This window comes from Mercenaria mercenaria, chromosome 13 (assembly GCF_021730395.1).
Source record: "Mercenaria mercenaria strain notata chromosome 13, MADL_Memer_1, whole genome shotgun sequence".
Classification (NCBI taxonomy): domain Eukaryota; kingdom Metazoa; phylum Mollusca; class Bivalvia; order Venerida; family Veneridae; genus Mercenaria; species Mercenaria mercenaria.
The window spans coordinates 13,906,575-13,932,876 of NC_069373.1; the positions used below are offsets into that span (position 1 = coordinate 13,906,575).

At 35.2% G+C, this 26,302-nt stretch overlaps 1 protein-coding gene across 8 annotated transcripts in view; it reads right to left on the reverse strand.

Moving 5' to 3' along the window:
* Positions 1–26,059, reverse strand: part of LOC123529758 (universal stress protein in QAH/OAS sulfhydrylase 3'region-like) — a 142,445-nt gene extending 116,386 nt beyond the window's left edge. The window contains exons 1-2 of one of the 8 annotated variants that reach the window (XM_053521223.1): positions 25,921–26,059; positions 24,090–24,204 (exon numbers count right to left, since the gene is read on the reverse strand). In XM_053521223.1, the coding sequence (XP_053377198.1) occupies positions 24,090–24,174 (85 nt within the window). In that variant the 5' untranslated portion in view covers positions 24,175–24,204; positions 25,921–26,059. Of the gene's footprint in view, positions 1–24,089; positions 25,720–25,792 lie in introns of those variants that run through there. The other 7 variants (XM_053521221.1, XM_053521222.1, XM_053521220.1 and 4 more) reach the window with 7 other exon arrangements.
* Positions 26,060–26,302: the final 243 nt, after the last annotated feature.

Here is a 26,302-nt window from a genome sequence, read left to right on the forward strand (position 1 = left end):
GCTGGCTACTGTAGGTCAACGCATTATTTACTTATTATTCAAAAACCATGTTCTGTTAAAGTGATCTTCACTTTTGACAACTGATTCAAAAAGCAATAGTGGCCATGCAATAAGCACAAATAATTACCCTACGAAATTTGACCAAGCACTGACAGAAAACTGTTTACAAAATCAATGTCACTGCGAGTTTGACCTACTGACCCTAAACATTATCATCTAGAGACCGTACACAAATTCTATGAAGTCGGACAACTGCAGAAAAAGTCTTCGTTATTTATCATTAACCATATATTAAGAGGTTAACGCTGTAAAGGTACTGCAGTGAGCATAATACAATTATCATATGAAATTGCGCCAAACCCCGACCAAAAACATTTTCAGCTTCTAGGTCTTTGCGACCTTACACTTTAACATACTGACCATAAAACACTGTGGGCCCGCCCGCTAGCACAATAGTGAGAGCGCAGATCTACGTATGAAATTGCGCCAAACACAGACCAAACAAATTTTTCAGCCTCAAATCTTTGCGACCTGACACTTCAACATACTGACCATTAAACACTGTAGGCCCGCCGACCTAGCTCAATAGGGAGAGCGCAGATCTACGGATCGCGGAATCGCGAGTTCGAGCCTTGGGTAAGGCGTATGTTCTCCGTGACGATTTGATAAAAGACATTGTGTCTCAAATCATTCGTCCTCCACCGCTGATTCACGCGGAGAAGTTGGCAGTTACTAGCGGAGAACAGGTTTGTACTGATACAGAATCCGCCCCCCCCCCCCCCCCCCCCCCAAAAAAAGAAATAAAACACTGTGAGACATTTTACAAATGTTTGATTTGTAGACCCATACATTCTCCAGTAATTGATCAAATACTTATTCTGTCTAATTGTCAGTGCTGCATTGACATTTGACCTACTGACTCCGGAATAAAACAATCATCCTATTAAGTTTATGTTCTATAGGTCAGAATATTCTTGAGCGGAAACTAAAGCACTACTGACCGACTGAGGGCCTGCTGAGCGACTTAAATGAGCAAAACATATATCCCTCTATTGGCAATTGGGCCACAATAATTCTGCTGAATATCAAGGTTTTTTTGTAGGTCAGTAACAAATATTAACGACTGCCATTACATGATTACAAAAGTGCACTTGCAAATTTAACAATTAAATGTTGTTCGGCCACGTCTTTTTTTTTAATTCTGTACCTATATATAAAGCAGAACACAGGAATAACATCAACTTCAGTTAGACATTAAACCTTACGCTGAAAACGCAAGAGGCCTGTACTGGTTCTTCCCAGGAAAGACGGTTTAAAATAAATCTGGTTTTATATATATATATATATATAGTAGAGAGTATTTATACGAAATAAATCACCAACACAATATACCAGACCAATTACGACAAAGTGCCTAGCAGTACAAACGAACACGCACATGCCACAGTAAGTCCACTAACCCATAAGATTAGTTTCGATGCTGCTTTATATATGAGCCCGAATTGTACTACACATTCGTACTGGCTCAACATTTGCATATATATACTCAAATTTCTGTTTTCATGTCTCACAAATCAGTAGTGATATTTTAGTCTTTTTAACTGATTGGGACCAGAAAAGCTATATTTTCTGTCTCTGAAAGTTAACTGGATCTCGAGGATACATTGAATATATAGAGATAGTTTGCATCAAGGGATATAATTATATTCAGAACAGTTGACTTTACCATACGTGAGATCCGTATATATATAGTAGAGAGAATTAATTAATACGAACTAAATCACCACCACAATATACCAGACCAATTACGGCAAAGCGCCTAGCAGTACAAACGAACACGCACATAACCAGATTTATATAGCGCCCTTTTCATGATAAACACGTTCGAAGGCGTTTTACATATAGCAAACGCGGCCACACAGGGCGGAAATTCATCCTCTACCAGTACAGACTCAGGGCGATCTGACCAAAGGGGTAGCGTGAGATAAAGCCTCCAGAAACAGATAGAGATATAGCAAACGCAGCCACACAGGGCGCGAAATTCATCCTCTACCAGTACAGACTCGGAGTGATCTGCCCAGAGGGGCAGTGTGAGATAATGCCCCCAGAAACAGATAGAGAGAACAGAATTAGATACAGGCCTGTCCGGCCAACTTAGCCTAGCTCTTTGCGATTAGACAGTCCGGTTCTTTAACGTGCCCGGTGTACAGCACTGATACACGCGAGGCCGTCTTTCCTGGGAAGAACCAGTACAGGCCTCTTAGTTAGGTGGGAGACACTCAAGAGCAATATATAATTTAAGCCCTGCATAAATTGCAGAACACAGGAATAACATCAACTTCAGTTAGACATTAAACCTTACGCTGAAAACGCAAGTATGCCCTCAAAGATTTACGAGATGTACATGTATGCGGGATTTAATATTTTCCAATAATACTCTGACATAAATACAGAAAACTCTTTATTGACTGAAGAAAAATATCCCCCGGAGTAATAATGGTATCTGGAATTACTGCTATGTGAGAATTATCGTGTATGAATACCATCTAAAATTCTCATCCTGCTGATTATTACTAATTCCGACAACATAATGTAAATAAGAAAGTCTAAAGTATACTGTTTTGATATCTGGACAAGCTGTTAGAAAATCTCTGTCGTATAAACCTTTGAAAATATGACTAAGATAAAAAAAATTACGTATTATTTTTTTAAAATTGATTTAAAAAAATATATTAAATAAATACGCGCAAATGTTTGTGTTTTTTGGTGTAAAAGATGTCGTGTGTTTGCTGCAACACATTTCGGTCGCACGGGAAACTCAATTATTAACATGTGAACTACAGAAAATATGACAAGTTCTTCATTGCATTCTCAGAAAGAGAAGACAGTACAATACATTGGTCTAGTAATAATGTTAGACAAAATACAGAAAGGGACTGTAACCAATTACTTAGAATGTAATTGAATCTGAGAACGTATTGATATGTTGTAACAGAACTTTCTTGAGATTTCTGAAAGACATAACCGAGAAACCGTAACAAAACTGGGAGAAATGCCAATTAAAGGAACGTCTTAAGACATTTTGGACATCTACAAACCTTGTTTATGAAATAGAAGTAACTAATAAGTAATGGTATAACGCAATTCAAAATCGCTGTGTTACAATGTTTGTTTAACCAAATTTATCAGTCATGGATTTCAGTCAGAATTGTAATCAGTTATAAAATTATTTTAATGAAGTGTTCTTTCATTTCAAAAAGACAAATGTCCATAAAAACACGGACACATATCGTATTTGCATTGGAATCGTTTATTGCGCAAAAACCCTCCCTTTGAATCTTCATTACATTCACAGTCATTGGACAGTGTACAAAACGTTATTCCCGCATAAAACGCTTCTGTATTATATGTAAACAAAACCAGACCTAACAAGAAGCATGTACGCAAGCTTTCAATGCCTTGGAAGACAACTTAACATCATTAAAAGCCCAGAGAAGCAGGCCAGAAGACAAAAAAAGGAATTCAGTTTGAGTTGTTCTTCAAACCGTCTAGTCAGATAAACCTAGACTACAACATTGATTTAATAACGACTTTAAATCGTACTTTGTATCTCAATATAATAACGAAACAGATTAGCTTATCACTTTTATATGTACAAAGCTGGTATAGCAAGAATAACATATAAATATATGAGCTAACGGGATAGATGGCTTGGTTGGTGCGAAAATATAGGACATAAAACAGTTACAACGCGAAGTAATCTAACTGCAGTTTAACTTTAAGCTGTTTTCCACAGAACAAATCGCTATTTGCATAGCCTGAAATCGCAAATAAAAATTATGATGCTTGTTCCTTAACAATTATCGCTATTTTCCTGAAAATCAAACTGTAAAACTAAGCCAAAGAAACATATTACAATGTACTGAACATTCAACATATAACACGTGACAAAAACCAATTACTCAAACAAAATCAACTTAAAGACCATTTTGAAGCCTTTACCGTGAGATCTGACAGTACCATAATTGTGAATATTTACGTATGCCGCAGTCTTCATAGTAATCTAGTACTCAAAAAGAAGACACGTTGTAGAAGTCATCAAAATATCATTCAGATTCTTGAAATCTAATTCTCAATAACAAAGAATGTCAAAATTGAAAATTCATTGAATTCATGTCTTAACATTTCTTAGAAAAGAAATATAGCTACTTCTATCTAAAATGTTCATGGTTCTATGGTAAACAATTATGCGAGATCCAGTATTGTTAGATATACTGACATAACTCTGTTATTGAATGAAGAAATAAGCATTCTCCCTAGGTCACTTTTAGAAGAGTACTCCTAAGTGGATAAAAGCCTAAACGCTGATCCTGTTGATTATAGTTAACACTATCTAGTATTACAGCAGTTGCTGACTCGGAAGATCACCGAGTTCAAAGAAGTCAATAAAACGTGTAAAACAGTCCATATTAAATGACTGGGAAAGAAAATAAACCAGACACAGTGCTTTCTAATATTTATGAAGAAATGTTACTGCAGGGGAAAAAGAGGCAAACATTTTAAATACATATTGCCTACTTCAAACAGAGTTTCATGTTAAGACCTGTATCAGTTAATATAAATATCGGTTCTAGCTTGTTTATGAGTTCTTGAAAGCGTTCGTCACGCTAGCTAATTTGAACTACATTTATTTCCAATTCTAGATGATTCCTCGCTGAATTGTAAATATATTATGGTAAAATGATATTAAAACAATACAGTCCAAATTATTTAGAAAATTGTTGCAATGTTATAGCGTCATTAAGCTCATTATTAATTCACAGGGTTGATATGATTATCTGGTATGAAAGCTCTGTTTCAAATATTCAGAACCATTTGTCTACATACTATTTCAATAGAAAGATTATAATCTTAAATGATTTTAGATGTATCCAATGTTTTGTCTCGGATATGTGTACAAAGAAACATATACATGCTTAAAGAACGCCTCTATTGATAAAACACTGTTCTCGTATTCACAGCGCTGTTAAACGAGAATCGTATCTGAGCGGAGGAACAATCATAACGACTGAATGATTTGGCATCCTAGTACTAACCATTAACACTCATCATCATCGTAGATTATACTGACTGAAGGGGAAATCCTCCGTTGCAACAATGTTATCTGAAACTGCCGTGTGAGGGGCATCATGATATGGATGTAGGAACAACTTCTGCAGAATCCCGAGGGATTGGCTGGTGCCCGAGATCACTAGAACGATGGTACGTTTTCCGAGGAAATCTGTTAATGTTATACCATGAAACGAACATGCCAGGATTAAACAAGTAAAAACGATAAGTATGTATAAATTGTCCATCAACGTAGGGAATATCAGCAAGGTTTTATCACGCTGACGTCATTTCCTTTTGTATTACGCATTATTATGCTTTTGCCTTTTCAGGGAACGTGCGTATGTAAAAATGTATAAGCAAGAAATTGTTAACGTACTTTTACTCTCCTTAATATACCCTCAGAAAACGACAAAAAGCAGTTTTATGCCAGAATACCATATAAAACTCTGATCCAGCTTGATGTAACTAACAATGAGGTAAAATGTTTTCTTCGTATTTCATAAAATATTACAGACCTGATTAACAAAGCTGAAAAAGTAACTGAAAAACAATCCTCATAGTTGGAAAGTGTTAGAACAAAATCACACTTCGTATACTTGAAATGTTGTTGGTACTTAGTACTGCTACAACGTGTACGTGAACTCTGTGGACGAGTAGTTAAGGTCACTGACTTCGGATCACTTGTCCCTCACCAATGTATGTTCGAGCCTCACTCGGGGCGTTGAATTCATCATGTGAGGAAGCCATTCAGCTTACGGAAAGTCGGAGTTTCTACCCAGATGCCCTCCCGTGATGAAATAATGCACGGAGAGGCTACTGGGTTCTTCTTCAAGCATCAAAACTGGAAAGTTGCCATATGACCTATAAATATGTCGGTGCTACGTTAAACCCAGCGAAACAAAAAATGTTACGAGTTCTTTTTTTTTTTTATTTTTAATTTTAGACTAACGCGGCGCCTTCAGAAATGCATAATAATTCATAAACGATATTGCTGGTAAACAGGAAGAGAATATAAGAAATACATCAATATTCAACACGCACGGTTGTTTTGAGTTATGTTATCCCATGGACGTCGATACAAATGCAATTTTTAAATTTATTTGATACTGACTTTGAACAGGACTCTGCAACACAATTATTATATATCCCTTTGGACAGAAGAATCATTATTCAAGTTAATTCCAAACATGATAATATTTCCTGTGGAAATAACGAGAGAAACAGATACAATTATAAGACTTAAATGTTTATCAATTTTACTTGGAGAGATGTGCACAACAAAAATGATTCAATTGTTCCCATTTTCGATAAAATGCTTTTTTGAAAATAAGGAAAGACTTTCATTCAAAGAAAAAAAAAGAGAATGAAAAACATTTATTTACTTTATTTTGGATACTTTTAAACATCCATCCTTTAATACTGTAGCGAAAAGAATAGAATGGATATTAAAACTTGTACAACACATGACGGACTGCTGGACAGAGGATGGACAAGATCAATTTCAAAGCTGAAAATAGTCCGTGAAATCTTGAACAAACATCATTGGTTTCGTAAAAGAGATGCATGTCTATCCACGTTTACGTCTTTCTTGAAGCGCCCTTTCTGCGGCATACACTTATTTGTGGAATGGAATGAGATACTTATTCCATTCCATTCCATTCCATTCCATTTCACTATCTCCTTCCATTCCATTCCATTCCATTCCAAAATATACTGATTTGTTTACATCTTTAGGTCATATCTCATGGGATCCTGGAAAACCTGGGATGGGATCATGGGATGGGCTCGTGGGATGGGATGGTCTCAAGGACATGGGCTGAACCCATTTGACCCCAAAACTTTCTCAGATTCTCACAGGTTTCTTAAGGTGAAACAGTTCTCTACAGAATAAATGATACTCCTGGGAATTCATGCCATGGTGCCAATAAGATCTGGCCGAGAGTAACAAAAGGAGATAATGTTTTCTTGGCAAATAACAGTTATTACATTTTCCTATTATTGTTATCATTATTATTCCAAATAAGTTCTCTTGATCCAGTCAGTAGTACACTAAATAAAACAGTAATAATCTTAAAGTAATAAATTAAATGATGAAAAATAAAAAACACGTAGAATATCATTCTTGCATACGTATTTATAAATGATATATAAATGAAATAACAATAGACTTATGTAGTAAAAAATATATCTGAATATAAAAATAATAAACAATTTGTAATAATGATGTTAGAATTATATATATGTCGCAGGGAGATAAATGACGAATTCAGCAGTTGACTTCTAACCCAAGACAGAGAATGAACCGACACTGAGTTTCTGTAGTAGTAATTTATTAGGAAATAAAAATCATTTTGGAGAGAAAATACGAGATGGAAATAATTCAATTCTCGGAACAAAAGAGGTTACTGAAAATACAAAGTAAACATTAATTAACAAATTTCAATATAAAAAGATTATAAAAATGAATATAGATATATCAGACATATTACATGTATAATAATACGAAAAGGGGGATTCTCTAACATTTGTCAATTTTGAATTTATTGAATATAGATAAAATAAATAAATTTTGATGTTAACATTCACACAAAGTGAACAATAAATGGGCATGTTCTAATCTCTGGCCTGGCCTGGCCCGGCCTGGCCTGGCCTGGCCTGGCCCGATGAACTCTCTTTTCGACTGGGCCGGGCCAGGCCAGGCCAGGCCAGGCCAGGCCAGATTTTATTATACATAGAGAAATGAATGGCATAAAATCTAAATATACAATTACAATAACAGGCAGTATTAACCTGCATTGTTTACTTGCTGCATGTCAACCAGTCCTCTGGAGAATCATTAATTAGTCGTCATTCATCTTATTTGAAATACAGATTTGCACTGAAGAAAATGGTGTAACTAAATGATAACTACCCATTTTTTCTGTAATCAAATTATTTAAAGTCAACTTTAACACTTGGTTTTAAAACTAATGGCTAATTTCATTGATAAGTTTACCTGCTGCAATATAACTGAATATTTACATGCACTGAGAACACATCTCTTTGGGAATTGTAATTACAGGTTGTGTCCCTACTATCCTTAGCTGACCGTTTAACTGTTCAGTTGAACTTTTAATGTGTTTGGTTTAGTTAAGCTGATGTTCAATTTATGGAAGAGTAATGAAAATAATATTCATTAATTGTTGGACCTCTAACTCATTGTCAGGGTGTTGGCATTTTAGATTATTGATATTTTTCTTGCACAAAAAAAATAATGGTGCATTGTGTTTATGTTATTTCTAAGTGATATATTTCATGCTAAAAGATGCTCTTGAGCCTGTTTCACAAGACTTTGTATGATTTTTTTCCACATACTTAGATCAATATAAAAACAATCTTACAAAAATATTCAGTATGTGTATAACCTAAACTACAAAATTTATATATCTCTTCCCCGCACCATACTATCCCAGGTTCTAGAACGGAGGTAGCATTATTTTAGAAATTGAAAGTTGTTGTCCGTTAGTATTGACAGGTGCCACTCTTTATTTTACATCATATTTGTAACCTGAAAATATCTAAACTGACCAAAATAACATACAAAGTTTACCAATGGCACAGTGGCGTAGTGATAAGTTCTCCGACTTTCACACATGTTACCGTGGGTTCGATTTCAATTCAGATTGTTTTCATTAAATCAATATAATGTCATTTTATTGATACTGGTTTTATTCTTACAACATTTTATGGTAATAACTTGTATGTAGAAGAATGTCAAATACTTGTGTATTTCTTTCAATAAATGAACAATAAATCACGATAAGTGATAATTTTCCTGCATTCTAAGTTTACAGAGGAAATTTTAAAAAAATGATAATGAAAATGGTCAAACAGGTGTTTCGAACTTACAGTCCCGAGATTGGTAGCTGAACGCTTTGTCAGCACAGCTTTATCTGCATGTACAACCTGGCAGTAAAGAAATGTTTATATTTTATTTGGTTTTCAATATTTATATTTTTATTTATGTTTGGGCACAATTTTTTTTTACGGAAGCATACAAAATATATTCTTGAGTGCTAGTTCAATAATTTCCGACAATACTAAATAATCCTCAATAGACAAAATAATAAAATTAGTTAAGTTATTCAATTTGGGGAAAACCAAACCACCAGTCAAGGGTCAATTGAGGTGGAGATCCCCTGATAATAGTCATAACAATTAATCAGGCATCACCTTTAAATTAGACATAATAGTTATGTTAGCTACAGGCTTATTCCCAGGTGTATAATTTTACAGAGTGGGAGTTCAAAATGTATTTATATAATGTCTGAAATATCCAAACTTATTTCAAAAGTCAGATTTTAAAGATGCTATAGAAATCACTTTCACGAATTTGAAATCTATGGCCTGGCCTGGCCTGGCCTGGCCCGGCTCAGTCGGAAATTGGACTCATCGGGCCAGGCCAGGCCAGGCCGGGCCAGGCCAGGCCAGGCCAGGCCAGAGATTAGAACATGCCCAATAAATGAATATATTTTGTTCCAAATAATTACTTTTTTTTTTTTTGCTTTACTTATGATAAAAAATACTGTCCATTAATTCTTTATTACTTGCATCGGAACCGTAGAAGTACAATCTAACAAGGAAGAGGACTTAGATTTTGTATTTTTTATTCATTTCACTTCTTGGCAGTGAATATACTCACTCTGGGAATTGTAATTACAGGCTGTGTCCCTGTTATCCTTAGCTGACCTCTTAATTGATCAGTTGAACTTTTAATTAATGTTCCTTACTGTATATTTCTTTTACATTGGACCCACGATCCCATGACCTTCAGCCCAGCCCATCCCATCCCATGAGCCCATCCCACGATGGGTCTGATTTTATTTGATTAGGGGGTGGGGGTGGAATAGGGATCGAGTGATATCAGAATGGATTATTTGTTTTGCTTTGAAACATTAAAAAATAGGGCCAAGTTATTTATTCTGATGTTCATTTGGAGCGCTGGTCCCTCATTGGGGGTGGGGGGGGGGCGTGGGTTCAATTCCGAATCCGGGTCGGAGCATTTCCCATGGCATTTAGTCAGGGACTTTCTTCACCCCCTACCTCTGTTCCAATAAGGGAAATTGTTACTTCGTATAGGAAATTGTGCACCAAGTACTAGTAAACTGCGGTAGCTTGCCCAGAAACGGTATGTCACTAAACTAATCGTCTTGATATGAATGAAAAAAAGTAGAATCAGGGCGTTAAACTCCAAAACACAAACCACAACTCATTTGGATCCAAAGCCAGACATTTTTATTCAATCTGAACTTATACAGAGTACTGTGTAGGTGAGGACACGAAAAATAGTATGACAAGATTAGATCCCACAGCTTCAGACTACTTGTCAAGACTGCATCATACTCTAAGTACGCTAGTTTTCCCTTGACTAGACTTACAAAGTCTGATGAGATCAAATAGTCTGTAATAATATTAATTTCTTCACACTGACACTAAATTATTTTCTCAGAAAAACATTTCCTCTCTAGGCTCATCTCAACACGTTAGAGACAGAGGCAAGAGATATTGTAAATTGTTTTAGAAAGTGGTATCAGAGAGGATTGTTTTTATGGCCAGGTGCTTTACATTCAATGACTCTAACGACTGATGCCAGTCTATCCCTTGACATGCATGATTTCAATTTAATATTCTGGGACATTACCAAAATGAATGGAAGTTTGGAATGGAATGGAATGGAATGAGATACTGGAATGGAATGGAATGGAATGGAATGGAATAAGTATCTCATTCCATTCCACAAATAAGTGTATGCCCCTTTCTGCTGCGAAGTGTGTGTACCTCGAAAACGGCTAGAGGGAAAAACATGCTTTCTGTTAAAGTAAATCACACTACGAAATGTAATTTCCTGAGATCGAGACAATCATCCAAGACTTTCTGACACAATATCAGAGAAATGTTTGATTGCTGAGAGTTGTTAATATTTGAGTTCCGTTCCACAGACTCAATCCAAATAGTAATTTCAGTCCTTAAACTCCGCAATCATTTAGTAAGAATATGCAAGAAGTAAAGTTACATATAACTACTTTCAATGTGTGAAACACATAAGCACCTTACAAATGATATACATTTGAGGACAGTTTTCAAGACTTGCAAAATGGGACATATAAGGTAAAAGCAAATTTAAATCTTTCTTTTTTGTTCACAGAAGTCGTATCAGATACGCCAATTAATGCTGACAATACCACTGATTCCTATGTGTAGACAAAAACCAGAACAAAGCAGCTGATTATTCTTCAAGAGTATTAAATCGGAAATAAAAAGCATTTGACAAAAGAAAGTGTTTTTTGTTGTTGTTTGATTTATCGCCAGGTTCACACAAAGATATGCCATATGGCGATTTTCCAGCTCCTGATGGTTAAAAAAATAGAGCAAAGTACCCCTCCGGGCACCATTTAATCACGGACGAGCACATTGGTAGAACCATCAACCTTCAAAAAGCCATTGCATGGCTTCCTAACGAAATAGGTTTACATCCCATGCAAGGTTTCAAACCCACAGTGGTGACGAGCAAGTGTTTCGAAGTAAGCAAGCTTTACCACATGACCAAAAGGTCCGTACTGAAAGTTTGAAAGAAAACAAAATTATCAACATTATCTGCGTGAAATACTGAAGGATAAAATCATCATACTGGTTTTGCAATGATGACAGATCATATTCCTAATATGCCATTGTAAATGTGTAACATCGACAAAACTGAACCGTTCCTGTATACGGTTTTTCTTTATTTTCTATTTCGTGTCGTTCCTGCAGCAACTGACTATACAGAAACAAAAACAAGCAGTGCATTTTCTTACACTTGCTAAATCGCTAGAGAGCCATCTAAACAATATAATATATTGCCTTGTTCTAGTAAGGACGTTAGACGATATACGCTAAGGAAATGTAACCAATTTCTGAGATGTAATTGAATCTGCGTACGTTATTGATATACTGTTATATATTTTATGATGTTCCTGAGACACAGATGACTAAACATAATAAAGCGGGAAGATCTGACAATTAAGGGTATTTCTAAATAGAATATCGACCTCTAAAAACTTTGTGAAATATCAGCTTACAATAAAAACCGTGGCAAAAAAAAATAAATCATACTTCTATCTTACAATGTGTACTGGGTCTTGTAACCAAATAAGTCATAATCAAAACTCTAATCATTTATTCAAATCGATTTGTTTTATTTAATTGCATCCAGACCTGAGCTGCAGAGCACCACATATATGCGAAATATCCTCTGATTCCTCTCCTACTTTACTGGCCGATTTGACGGGGATAGTGAATGATCACTCATCTATTCCATTTTCCACCATTTGCAGTATATGTTGTATAAATGTGTCATTGTAATAACTTTCAGATGCATGGTATACTATAAATGTTTAAACTGATAACATATTTCATAATTAAGGGCACACATTAGTTATGTTTTAACCTTCTTCTGGAAAGAAATTAACGTACATTATTCTGCGATCCAGTAAAACTGTCACATAAATACATATAAAATTAAGTTATTGACTGGAGACTAAAATAACCACAGAGGCATTGATGTTATCTGTCACTACTGCTTTAGCAGAATTATCATTCTGGATAAAAGCCTTAATGTTGATCCTGCTGATTCTAGTTAACCCTGTCTGGCTTTAAACATGATGCTAATACGTAAATCATGTTATATTACAACCATTGCTTGCTGGGAGAATATCGATGCCTGATTTTATAAAGGTCTGTAAGATATGTAGAACTATCCATAGTTGACTGAACGAACAAATAGAGCAAAAAATCTAAAATATAGATGAAAATATCATTTTGAATGGAAATAAACTGAACAGGTCATCTATTTAATATTTTTCATATCTCATATTTCGAAATTCTTAAGCTTTGGAATAATTAATATATAAGACGAGTACTAGTTGTATGACGTGTAAGCAGTCGTTACTCTCATGATTTCATAAACGCATTAATAATTTAAAGTTGTGCTCATATAAGAATGAAAATGTGCACTGAAATTTAAGGACAATTAGTCATGAATATTGTGGACTGAATTATTATAATAGAATATAAACGATCTAGTCTAGCTTATTTTTGAATCGTAGAAGTAATATTCATTCTCTCATTCCGGCGTATCTGTTGGCACAATGTTCTAGTATTGACGTAGAATGTATGGTAAAATGATATAAAGCGGAACATTACACATTGAACTGGACAGAACCACAAAACCTCCAGACCCCACGTGGTGAGGAGCAAGTGCTTAAAAGACAGCAACAATGACCATTCGGCCCTGAATTCTGATATAACATGGTGGTGAGTTACGCCGTTAAAATAGTATGTATCAATTTATTTATATGATAATTATATAAACATTCATAAGTATGGTATTAATTCTCTAAGGGGCCTCCGTGGCCGAGTAGTTAAGGTCGACTTCAAATCACTTGCCCCTCATCGATGTGGGTTCGAGCTTCACTCGGGGCGTTGAATTCTTCATGTGAGGAAGCCATCCAGCTGGCTTACGGAAGGTCGGTGGTTCTACCCAGGTGCCCGCTCGTGATGAAATAATGCACGGAGGGGCACCTGGGATCTTCCTCCACCATTAAAGCTGGAAAGTCGTCATATGACCAATCATGTGTCGGTGCGACGTTAAATCCAACAAAAAAAATAATTCTCTAACATGAAGTGAAAAGAGGCATAATTTATGAGAAATTGAAAAGGTTTAACATATATCAAATGTTTTAGCACACATGGGCCCGTAAGACCTAGTATCATTATATTTCAGTGTACAGTGTTGACAATAAGGTCATTATTATTATTATAATATCCGATATATATAGCGCCCTTTTCATGATAAACACGTTCAAAGGCGCTTTACATATAGCAAACGCAGGCCACACAGGGCGCAAAATTCATCCTCTGCTAGTACAGACACAGGGTAATCTGACTAGAGGGACAGAGTGAGCTAAAGCCCCCAGAATAGATAGAAAGAAATCCTTTAAATAGATACAGGCCTGCCCGGCTAACTTAGCTTAGCTCTTTGCGAATAGACTGGTTCCTTAACGTGCCCGGTGTATAGCACTGATACACGCAGAGCCGTCTTTCCTGGGAAGAACCAGTACAGGCATCTTTGTTAGGTGCGAGACACTCAAGAGCACCTCAGTTATTTTCAGTGCTTGGACCGGGACACGAACCCCGGACCTCTGGATTGGCAGTCAAGCGTGTTACCACTAGACCACCGGCCTACGTATGATACTGTGGTGTTAATTAAAGAACAAATATATGCAAGCAAATCCACTAAAGCGTAGTTGTAACTAGCAGTGAAGTTATATTTAACAGTTGAATGTAGGCTCGTACCTGACACTTTTAATTTTTGTATCTTTCAGATGCATTTTTCCCATTCTTAACAAATAATAATACCAATATTCATGATCAGGGGGACAATCAAATCATGCTTTTATTTTCTTCAGGAAAGAAATATATGTAAATTAATTTCATGTCCAATAATACTGTCATATATACAGCCATAACTCAGTTATTGTCTGAAGCGCAACATTGATCTTATCTGTCACTGCTTGCTTTAGGAGAATGATCATATATGGATAAAAGCCTTAATGTTGATCCTGATGATTCTAGCTAACCCTGTCTAGCTTTAAACATGATGTTAATTCATATTATAGCGTAGAAAGAGAAATACCGATGAAAGTCTATAAAATTTGTAAAAGGGTACATATTCAATAAATGAACAATTAGACCACGAAAACAAAAGTAGTAGTCTAAACCTCTAAAGGAACAACGTAAAAAAGCGACAATAATTTATAGCTGATATGGTTCTTTTGTTTATCTTCACAACTTTGACTTTAAAGAATTTCAAGCCTGAGCAATTAAACAGGTAATAATAATAATAATGATAATAATAATAATAATAAAGCCTTTATTTAACGAGGAAAACTCATTTGACGAATAACATCAATCTTCCATGAGGCCCTCAAAACAATACATAACATATACATATAAAATATTTACATGGTACATTGTAACATATAGAAGACAGACAAGTGCATTTAATACCAGTATTTTGTTTATACTATAACTATACGAAGTGCAATATTAGAAATATTAAGTATTATGATTGTGTGTTGTGCCAAGCTATGTATAGTGATTTGAATTGCCCTACTGATGATGCTCTTTTTATATGACTTGGTAAGGAATTCCAGATAGTAGCACCAGAATAGGTAAAACTTTTTTTTAAATAGTTCAGTTTTCGGTCGAGGAAGGTAAAGCTGCAAATTAGAATCTGACCTCAAAGTTCGAGCATGTATGTCATGTATATCACAGCTAAATGTAAATGAATTTCTGAGGTAAACAGGTGCTTGATCGTTTAGACTTTTGTACATTAAAACTTCTTTTTGAAATATTACCCGCTCCGGAAAAGTCATCCAGTTTAATTCTCGAAATAATTCAGCAGAAGGGGTATCGAAGTCTTTATCAAGAATTAGGCGAGCTGGTCTTTTTTGAAACTTAACAATTTTGTCTTCTAATGAATTAGAACAGCTTCCCCATATTACACAACAGTAATCGAAGTGAGGCAGTATGTAAGAGTTATAGAACATTTTCCTCATATGTACAGAAAGATATACTTTGATGCGAAACAACAGGTATAAAAGTGAATTGCATTTTTTCAAAATATTATCAACATGTGTATTCCAAGATAAATCATTTTCAATAGTAACGCCGAGTAACTTTTCTTTCGTACTGCAGTCTAGAGTTTCATCTCTGAAATGAATAACTGGGGGCTCGTCATATACTTGCTTGACTTTATGTTTTGATGCAACATACATTACTTTGGTTTTTGCAGAGTTTATCTCCATTGCATTAGTCTTACACCATGCATCAACATTTTTACTAATATTGGATAATGTTTCAGTCACATTTTCAAGATTTGATTTCGATGCTGATATGGTTGTATCGTCTGCGAAAATATCTGTGACTGCCGATGAAACCGATAATGGAAGGTCATTTATGTATATTAAAAATAGCAAGGGCCCTAGCACCGATCCTTGAGGAACACCTGATGTTATTATGCTGGAATCTGAATATACACCAGAAATGAAGGTTTGCCGAGTCCTGTCATGAAGATAAGATGAAAACCAAGAAACAGTGGAATCATGCAAACCATATGAATTTAATTTATGTACCAAGATGTCATGATTTAGTAAGTCAAATGCCTTAGACAAGTCAAGAAATATAGTCCCAACTATTTCATTGTTATCAATTGCTGTGATCCAGTCATCTAAGAGTTTCGCAAGGGCTGTTTGACAGGAGTGATTTACTCTGAAACCAGACTGACGACTATACAGCAATTCATTCGACTCAAGGTACTGTCTTAAATGCAGGGTAACATGACGTTCAAGTATCAAAGATATTGTTGGAAGAATGGAAATTGGCCTATAATTAAGTTTGTCATTTTTAGGACCTTTTTTATGAATAAGGATAACCTTGGCTTTTTGAATGCCTGTGGGAATGAATTGGTAGCAATACTATTGTTATATATTTTAGTGAGCACTGGAGCAATGACAGAAGCAGCTGCCTTCATAAATTTTGGGCTTATGTTATCATAACCTGTGGACTTCTTTATGTCTAGATTCTTTAGTTGGCTTTCGACAAATGACACATCTACAGATGGAATTTTGAACAGTGTGTCAGGCGTATTAACCCTAATTTTGGAAGAAGTAAGGTTATTGCCTGCAGTGGAAGTTGGGGAGGGTTTACCAATAGAACTGAAATAAGCATTGAATGTATTAGCAGCCAAAAACGGGTTAGTTATTGGTTGACCTTTTTCATCATCAATATAATTGGTTTGAACATGAGAATGTAATCCTGTCAATTCAACTTTTTAGGATTTTGTTTGTTACTGTTTATTGTGTCATTATAGTACTGATTTTAGCATTATATATTAAGGTTTTAACTTTTCTCCTCCAGAACTTGTAATTGGCAGAGTCTTGTTTTTTTTAAGAAAATAGTCTCTTGATTTAATAGCATCAAGAATGCTTTTGTTGATCCAATTTGGTTGGTGAGGTCTCTTGACCCGTTTTTTCTTATTCGGTGCTTGTCTGTTTAGAATGGAAAGAAAGATATCTATGAAAAGGTCTACAGCATCATCTTGGTTATCGAATGCATCAAGAATAGACCATGGCTGCTTACATAAGTCTGTAACGAATTTAGTTTCATTGAAGTGTTTGAGGGAACGATACTTAATAACCTTATGCACAGGACCTTTTACAAAATTAAAAGACGGTTTGCGTGTTACACATACAGGGTAGTGATCGCTTATAGAATAAACCGAAACATTTACAGTGGATACATTATTAGGCATATTTGAAAAGACTTGGCCTATCAATGTAGCCGATTGATCAGTTATCCTAGTAGGAATAGTTACTAACTGTTTAAAATTGAATGATTCCATCAAATCAATCCAGGTTTTTGTTACATTTTGACACTTAAGCAAATCAAAGTTAAAGTCTCCAAGAGCAATGCATTCTTTTTGTTCAAGAAAACGTTTTTCAAGAGATAAAGAGTAATTATTTAGCCACTCAGACGAAGACGAGGGAGGTCTATAAGTATAATTGAGAAGAAAGGACTTAGTTTTAGGCTGTTTCACTTCAAGCCAAATTGTCTCAATAAAAGAGTGGTCAAGATCATATTTTTGTGTACATTGTAACGAATCTGTGACATAGATAATTAAACCACCACCATTTGAGCCCCGGTCCTTGCGAAATATAAAAGGTCAATTCTAGCTTGTGTGAGAATCCTGGAAATCATTAGTCACGGTAGTACCAGTTCTTTCTTTTTCATTCCAGATGATCGGCTGGCACACTATCCTTGTTGAATCGTTCATTGATGAAAAGAGACTGTGATGATAAACTGATGTAAAAAAAACATTCCGCACTGATATAGAAAATAAATGATGACTTCTAATTTTAGCTTTGGATAGAGCATCCAGTCATCAACTCAGGCACTGACGGACAGCTTTTAGAACCATAGCCCTTCCATAAGCCATCTGATTGACTTATAAGAAGACATTTTACACCTCAGCGAGGTTTTGAACCGGCGGCGGTCGGCGTCAGGTGAATTGAAACCAGTGATATTAACCACTCCCTTACTAAAAGTTATGTAAAACATATCATAAATTTAATTCATATGATAATTATAATTACAAACTCATACGACCCGAATGATTAGTCTGATAGTTACTGTGCGTACAAGCATGAATTACATCCATACTCAGTGCCAGTATAAACTAGTTTGACTATCGGTATATTATTAACTTGCCTGTGGGTAATAATTATGATAATATTAAACAAATCTAACTGTATCCAAACGCTCTTCAGTGGAAATATTTCCTTAGAAACATGTACATGCGTAAACAACGTCTCTGTTGATGAAACACAGAGCTTATTCATTTACAGCTGTTAAAAGATTATTACCTATGAATTAGGAAACAAACTTAATGACTGATTTGATATTGTATTCTTACCGAGGATCCCCTGATATCCTTATCATAATATAATATTACCAGCGATCAGAGAAAGAAGTTGACAAGTGATCATTACCTAACTATATGAAAAACATTTTTCGTTCTGTTTAAGATAGGCAGATGACCTACCAGCTAGATAATAAAATTCCTGTTTAAAAATTCCTGTTTAAAAGTAGTTAATTACAAACAAGAGTGATGGCTTTAAAACAATGCTACTGCCACTGTCCGTTCTCAAGACAGTGCCTTCTTTTGTTCTTTCGTGTTTTTGTATGTTTAAAGAATATTTCGTTTATATTACAAGAGAGGCCTATATGGTTCAAATGAATTTCAGTCAACTTTAAAACTAGAGGGTCAATTGAGATCACTGGAGTAACTTTTCTTCAATAATCAGGGTCGAAAGTTGGATATGTTTCTAAATATCCAACCATTATGGAATACCGTATAAACAGACTGCGTAAACAACGTCTCTGTTGATGAAACACAGAGCTTATTCATTTACAGCTGTTAAAAGATTATTACCTATGAATTAGGAAACAAACTTAATGACTGATTTGATATTGTATTCTTACCGAGGATCCCCTGATATCCTTATCATAATATAATATTACCAGCGATCAGAGAAAGAAGTTGACAAGTGATCATTACCTAACTATATGAAAAACATTTTTCGTTCTGTTTAAGATAGGCAGATGACCTACCAGCTAGATAATAAAATTCCTGTTTAAAAATTCCTGTTTAAAAGTAGTTAATTACAAACAAGAGTGATGGCTTTTAAACAATGCTACTGCCACTGACCGTTCTCAAGACAGTGCCTTGTTGTGTTCTTTCGTGTTTTTGTATGTTTAAAGAATATTTCGTTTATATTACAAGAGAGGCCTATATGGTTCAAATGAATTTCAGTCAACTTTAAAACTAGAGGGTCAATTGAGGATCACTTGGAGTAATTCTTTCAAAATCAGGGTCGCGAAGTTGGATAGGTTTCTAAAATTCCATTATAGCCATACCGTATAAACTAGCTACGCTCACTTTCCGCCATGTTTTTCTTTAATAAATCAAAAGAGCTTTAACGAATTTGGTAGAGGGTCATCCAAGGGACATGTCGGTAAAAATATTTTTGAAATCGAGTCTGCGGTTTTAAAGGAGAAGATTGTCAAAAGTTTTTCGAATAGCTAGCCCCGCCCTATGGCGGCCATGTTTTTCTATAACAAAAAAAAAAAAAATAAAAAATAAACAGAATGAAATGTCTGAAGAATCAGCTAATGATCGTTGCTGTGAAATTGTTCTGAAATCACGGTAGTTTCTGAGAAGCAGATATTTTGAAGTCCATATATCCATATCTTTGGAAGTTTTCCAGAAAAGAACTAGCAGCTGTTTTCAACAAATGAATATGGTCTGAGAGAATTTGGTAGAGGGTAACACAAGGAACATTTGTGTGATATGATTTTCCAATTGGGCCAGTAGTTTCACAGGGAAAATCTTTCAAAATTTCCAAAATACATGTAACCATATAGAGGAAACTAGCCTCATCCCCTGGGCCACCCAAGACACATCGCTGTACACTTATTTTGAAAACAGATCAGTGGTTTCTGAGGAGAAGATTTTAAAAGACTTGAAGAAAACTATCCCCATTCCACGCCGAACATGTTTTCAAAATTTAAAATGACTAGACCTTGTGGATAATTACTACGGTGGTATGTTTAGGACATGCAATTTTTTTTTTTTAAATAAATTATCTCGTGCGCGCGACATCTTATCTGGAGCGATCAACATCTTATCTCGTGCGCACGACATCTTATCTCGAGCGACCAACATCTTATCTCGCTCGATCAACATCTTATCTCGTGCGCACGACATCTTGTCTCGATCGATCAACATCTTATCTCGTGCGCACGACATCTTATCTTGAGCGATCAACATCTTATCTCATGCGCACGACATCTTATCTCGAGCGATCAATATCTTATCTCGAGCGATCAACATTTTAACTCGTGCGCACGACAACTTATCTCGAACGATCAACATCCTATCTCGTGCGCACGACATTTTATCTCGAGCGATCAATAGCTTATCTCGTGCGCACGACATCTTATCTCGAGCGATCAACATCTTATCTCGTGCGCACGACATCTTATCTCGAGCGATCAACATCTTATCTCGTGCGCACGACATCTTAATATCTCGAGCGATAAACATCTTATCTCGTGCGCACGACATCTTATCTCGAGCGATCAACATCTTATCTCGAGCGCACGACATCTTATCTTTATACATTAAGGCCCTTTGTGTGTATTTAGGTCATCAGTAAAACATACGGACAAGTTGATAATTAGGGTCCCACCTATTCCCACGTTATTTAAACTTCCCACAAGTACATGTACAAGTTTATCACATCATTTTGGAGAGCAGTGCACATAATTGGTCATCCTATCTTCAAGATTAAATGAACATAACCAGTGATGCTTTCTGCATGTTAGAATAGCAACACATTGCAGTTCGACTGATAAATTCGTGCAGAAAAGTTATAAAATTGCATGCATGAATTAAGGGAAAACAAGGAAATTCTTTAATATATATGGGCGAAGCCTACATACTAAATCTTCTTTTTTTTGTGAAGGACTTACATCTATTTCTTTGCGTCATCACTGAATTTTTACTGCCTTTTTTTTTATCAGTTTGCGTATTTAAATTATAACCCTGCACACGTGAAAAGGTTATAAGTATAATCGAAACAAAAGAAAAAACGGTGGCATTTGTATGTTTTTACTGATGATCTGAATTCACACAAACGGCCTTAATATATATTGATAAGATGTCGTGCGCTCGAGATAAGATGTTGATTGCTCGAGATAAGATGTTCGTGCGCACGAGATAAGATGTTTGATCGCTCGAGATAAGATGTGTCGGCCAGAGATAAGATGTGTACGCTCGAGAAAGATGTCGTGCGCACGAGAAGATGTTGATCGCTCAGATAAGATGTCGTGCGCCACGAGAAAAGATCTTGATCGCTCGAGATAAGATGTCGTGCGCACGAAAATGATGTTGATCGCGTCAAGATTAAGATGTAGATCGCTCGAGATAAGATTCGTTGCGCATGAAATAGATGTTGATCGCTCGAGTAGATGTCTTGCGTACGAGATAAGATGTTGATCGATCGAGTTAAGATGGTGCGACACGAGATAAGCTGTTGATCGTCGAGTATAAGATCTGATCGCTCGAGATGAAATCGTAGCACGAGTAAGATGTGATCGCTCGAGATAAGATTGTGCGCACGTAGATTTTGAACTGCTCAATATAGAATGTGTGCGTACTCGACGATAAATGAAGTGGCGCTCGTGTTAATGTGTACAGCGTACGATAAATGCTGATCGCTCGAATAATTTAAGTCTGCGTCACGAGATAAAAGTATTATCGAGCTCCAAGCATAAGATGTTGTGTCCGCTCGTAGATAAGATGTGCTGCGACGAGATAATTTAATCTTAAAAAAAAATAAATGCATGTCCTAAACATACCATCGTAATTTAACGATATTATACTGCTACGATTTAACCAGCGGTTGCTGAGGAGAAATTATGTTTCAACTTGTTTGCCATGGTAAACAATATTTTATGTGGGTGACATATATTTTAAGAGAATAAAATAAACAAACAAGAACTATTTCCGCGAAGTTTGGATGAAATGGCTTTATCATTTATGGTAGATGTTCTTTAAAGAAGGCGGACATACAACGGCCCAGAAGCCCACCATGCACTTTGCGCTCAGGTGAGCTTAAAACTATGATACTGAAATGATGAAATTGTAGACTGGTTGAGTAGAGTAAATATCAATTATTGCATATTGGGAATCCTGAAAATCATTAGTCACGCTAGTAACTGTTCATTTTCTCTCATCTTGATGATCTACTGGTATATTGTGCTCATCGATACAGAATTATTGAACTGTGAATTATGAGAATGGAATGTGTCAGTAAACAATTTCATTCCAGACTGATATGGAATATGAAGAATTGATTTTGGACATTTTTATATCATTCGTGTGAGCAACGTAACTAAATGTTAATGCTAACATAATTTACAGTTGACATGTAACAGAAACCTTCACACAATTTAGGTAATTAGTCTGGAAGCTTGTCCAAGCATGAATTGATATTTTTGTTTCCTGTAACTGCCTGCTCGATTACTGTTAGAAAGTATCATTTACATGCCTTCAAATAACCCCAAAGTGTTATTCTCACCCTAATGAATTGTTTCCATAGAAACAAATTTACGTCCGTAAATAGCATCTTTTGTGATAAAACACAGCTTTCTTATTCATTCACAGCTGTTAAATTTGAGTAATGTAGAATGCAGAAACGAACACACAATAATTGATTTGGAATTGTATTCTTAACTTGGATTTCCCTTCAAGATCGAGTCAAGATCTCTTTAAGTATACCACTAGGAATTTTAATTTTTCTAATCATTTTAACAGCAATTGTATTACTATGTTGAGAAAAAGATAAACATGAATATCTTTATAACAATTCTACCTCTATCTTGCTTGATCTATTTACAAAATCTCTGAACCCTCGTATTTCACACTGCCTGATAATAACACATTTGTGTCAGATAGGTGGCTAAACAAGGCAGGTAATGAACTATTATTTCAAGAGAAGTAAGAAATGACCATACAGCACGATGGAGAACGATGTAATTTAATAACAAATCAATTTATATGGTTAACAGTATAAAATTACTTCAAATAATACAAGAATTACAAAACAATGATATAATAAATGAAGCAATAAATACTGTTTCGTGTATTATAAAATAAATTAATAGTGAGATGAAAACAATGTTGTTTGTCATTATACGCAAGATTTGTTTTGTGTTATATATTATGAAACCGATTTACTGACTTAGGATGATATTATAAAAAATTCAAGTAACATATACTAGATCTACTGAAGGAAGTCAGCAAAATTCAAAGTATTGCATGTTGTATTTGCATTATTTTTCAATAAAAAATAACCGTGTTGCAATCAATTTGTACGTATTATTACTTCTCGTGTTGATATTATACAATGTGTTAATAGTTTTGACTATTGGCCAACCGATAAACCATTCAATATGTGTTTTATTGTATGACGTTTCCCTTTCTATTGTAGCCAAGCAAGCCAGTGTTGAACTTCAGATCAGTCAACAGCACAAAATTTATGGACCGGGTTTATGAAATAATATTGTTTTACGCCTTAATAACAAATACAGTAAAGTATCATTAAACAAATAAAGAGGAATATTTTCAAGGAGAAAAACATGGAAGAATCAACTTGCAGAAAAAAACAACAGTGATTTCTTAAAACATCATACATGTTTGACATATATACGAATTCATATAAAACCAATTTGTTTATATTTAGTATCAAGATTGTAATAATTTTTTTACTTACAGTTAAATGCCCATTCTGCCTGAGGACTGTTATCAACACAAAGCACCACCGTCCTTCCTAAATCCTCGCAATTATTCTCTGCCATTTTGCACAATTTACTTTAAATCCAAAATATCTGAGAAAAAAGATGTATCTTTTCAATGCCAAGTTATGACTGAATTTCCAGAACAACCATATGCACCACGGAAATATTCAATTTATATAACGTTAAGAGAAGTTATATCTGAACAGTATTAGAAGAAATATGATTCAAGCCATAGAGACAGCACCTTGGAAACGATATTTATCGGCACGCGCGCGTTATGTTTTCAAACTCATTATTGAGGATTCGCATACTCAAAGAGTTATATTTGCGTGATTTACCCGCTGGATAGATGATCAGCGAGATAAAAGAAAAATGCAGATTTCACAGAAACTGGTGTTAGTACGATAAATAACAGTTATTTACTCTTAGAAGCCAAGCGCTTCGGTTCCGCTGTAGTGCTATTTATAGTATCACGAGACGACTCGCTACCTGAACAGGCAAACTGAATCTATTGATCCGTTTCAAAATATATTGTCTGGTGTTTCGTGGTCATTCGTTTTGGAAAACTGCTTGATTTGTTAACTTAAACTTGGTTTCCTTCTGAGAAATAGATGACGCGAAGAGAAAAATCGATGTCATACGTGATTTCATTTCGTAAAAGCTGGGAGAAAGTTCAGTAAATGATTCATTTCCTAGACATTTAATTTTGTCTAATGGATAACTAAACCCAGGACAGTCACATACAGTCCGACATAAAATGATACCCTTTGATCATTTGTTCTTAAATATAAATACATTCGAGTACAGATTATATGACAAACTCCTATCAAATTAAACACCACTAGCGACCATACTTCATGGGACGTCGCAGCTGCCTTATGTTGGAACACTTCAAGTTTTATTGCCCATATAGATGTTATTCTGCCAAATAATTATGTTATTATGTAAAAATGCGGTGTTCTTGTTCAACTAGTCTTTTGATATAAAATAGATAAAACAGGACGTCAAATTGTGATCTGAATTTCCGCAAATAGCGTATTATTATATAAAACATATCATGTCAGAATTGTAATACATATATTATATTCTAGAGTTTGAAGAGCTGTGATATTATATGAACATGCGGTGCGACTTGGTCGAAATAGTGATTCGTTTAAACTAGCCATGTTATCATGTCAAAGTGTGATGTTAACTTGTAAAAACAATGATTTATTATATTACCAAGACCTGTTATCATGCAAAAGTGTGGGGTTAACTTTTCAAAACAGTATCTTATTATGTTAGATATTTACGTTATCATGTCTAAGTGTAACGTTTTCTTATCAAAACAGCGCCATATTATGTTAATTCAGTGTTTAATGTCGATTTGTCAAAACAAGTTTGTTTTTCGTGTTTTTGAGAACGCAACAGCGACAGTGCGAGAAACGGAAGAAAAGAAATGACAAGGAAAACGTCGTCTATTCGCGAGCGAATAGCAGACAAAATGAACGTACGACGATGGCGAAAATCGGCCACCATACAAACGAGTACCCTGTAGGACGATAGAACTACTCTTACACGTATGAACATAAATACAACGAAGAGTAAATATATCGAACAACGCTTTCACTGTCAACTGAAATTTGCACATTCTATAGCTATTGGATTATTTATCTTAGTCAATGAACTTCCGTTTTACCTCAATAAACCTATCAAATAATCCGAAGAAAAAAGTACCAACAAGCCTAAAAAACACATACACCTCTCATATAGGAGTAATATCACAATCCGTGTTTATATTCCGTTTAATGCATGTAAATAACTCACATAATTTAAAAACTTTGTGCTACTTTACGGTTACTTGGATGTTTATAAAAGAAACTGAGTGTCTTGTGAACTTGACATTCCTCACGTAGCTCGATATCAAATGTTTACCCTTGAAACACGCGTTCATGCGAGATTTTACGATTATACATTTGTATGTACTTAAATGTAATTTATTTCAAAACTTGAACTATTGGATTTGTTAATTAAGACGGAACTAATGCAGTAGCAAAGCACAAAAGTAGAAATTCTTTTAAATTAATAGAATTTAACCTGAAATAGCAATTAGTCGCACCACACAAGTTGCATAATAAATGTACTTTTACAGATATCCATTGTAAGAAAAATACAAAACAACAGGAGTAATAATCTATATTTAACTGAA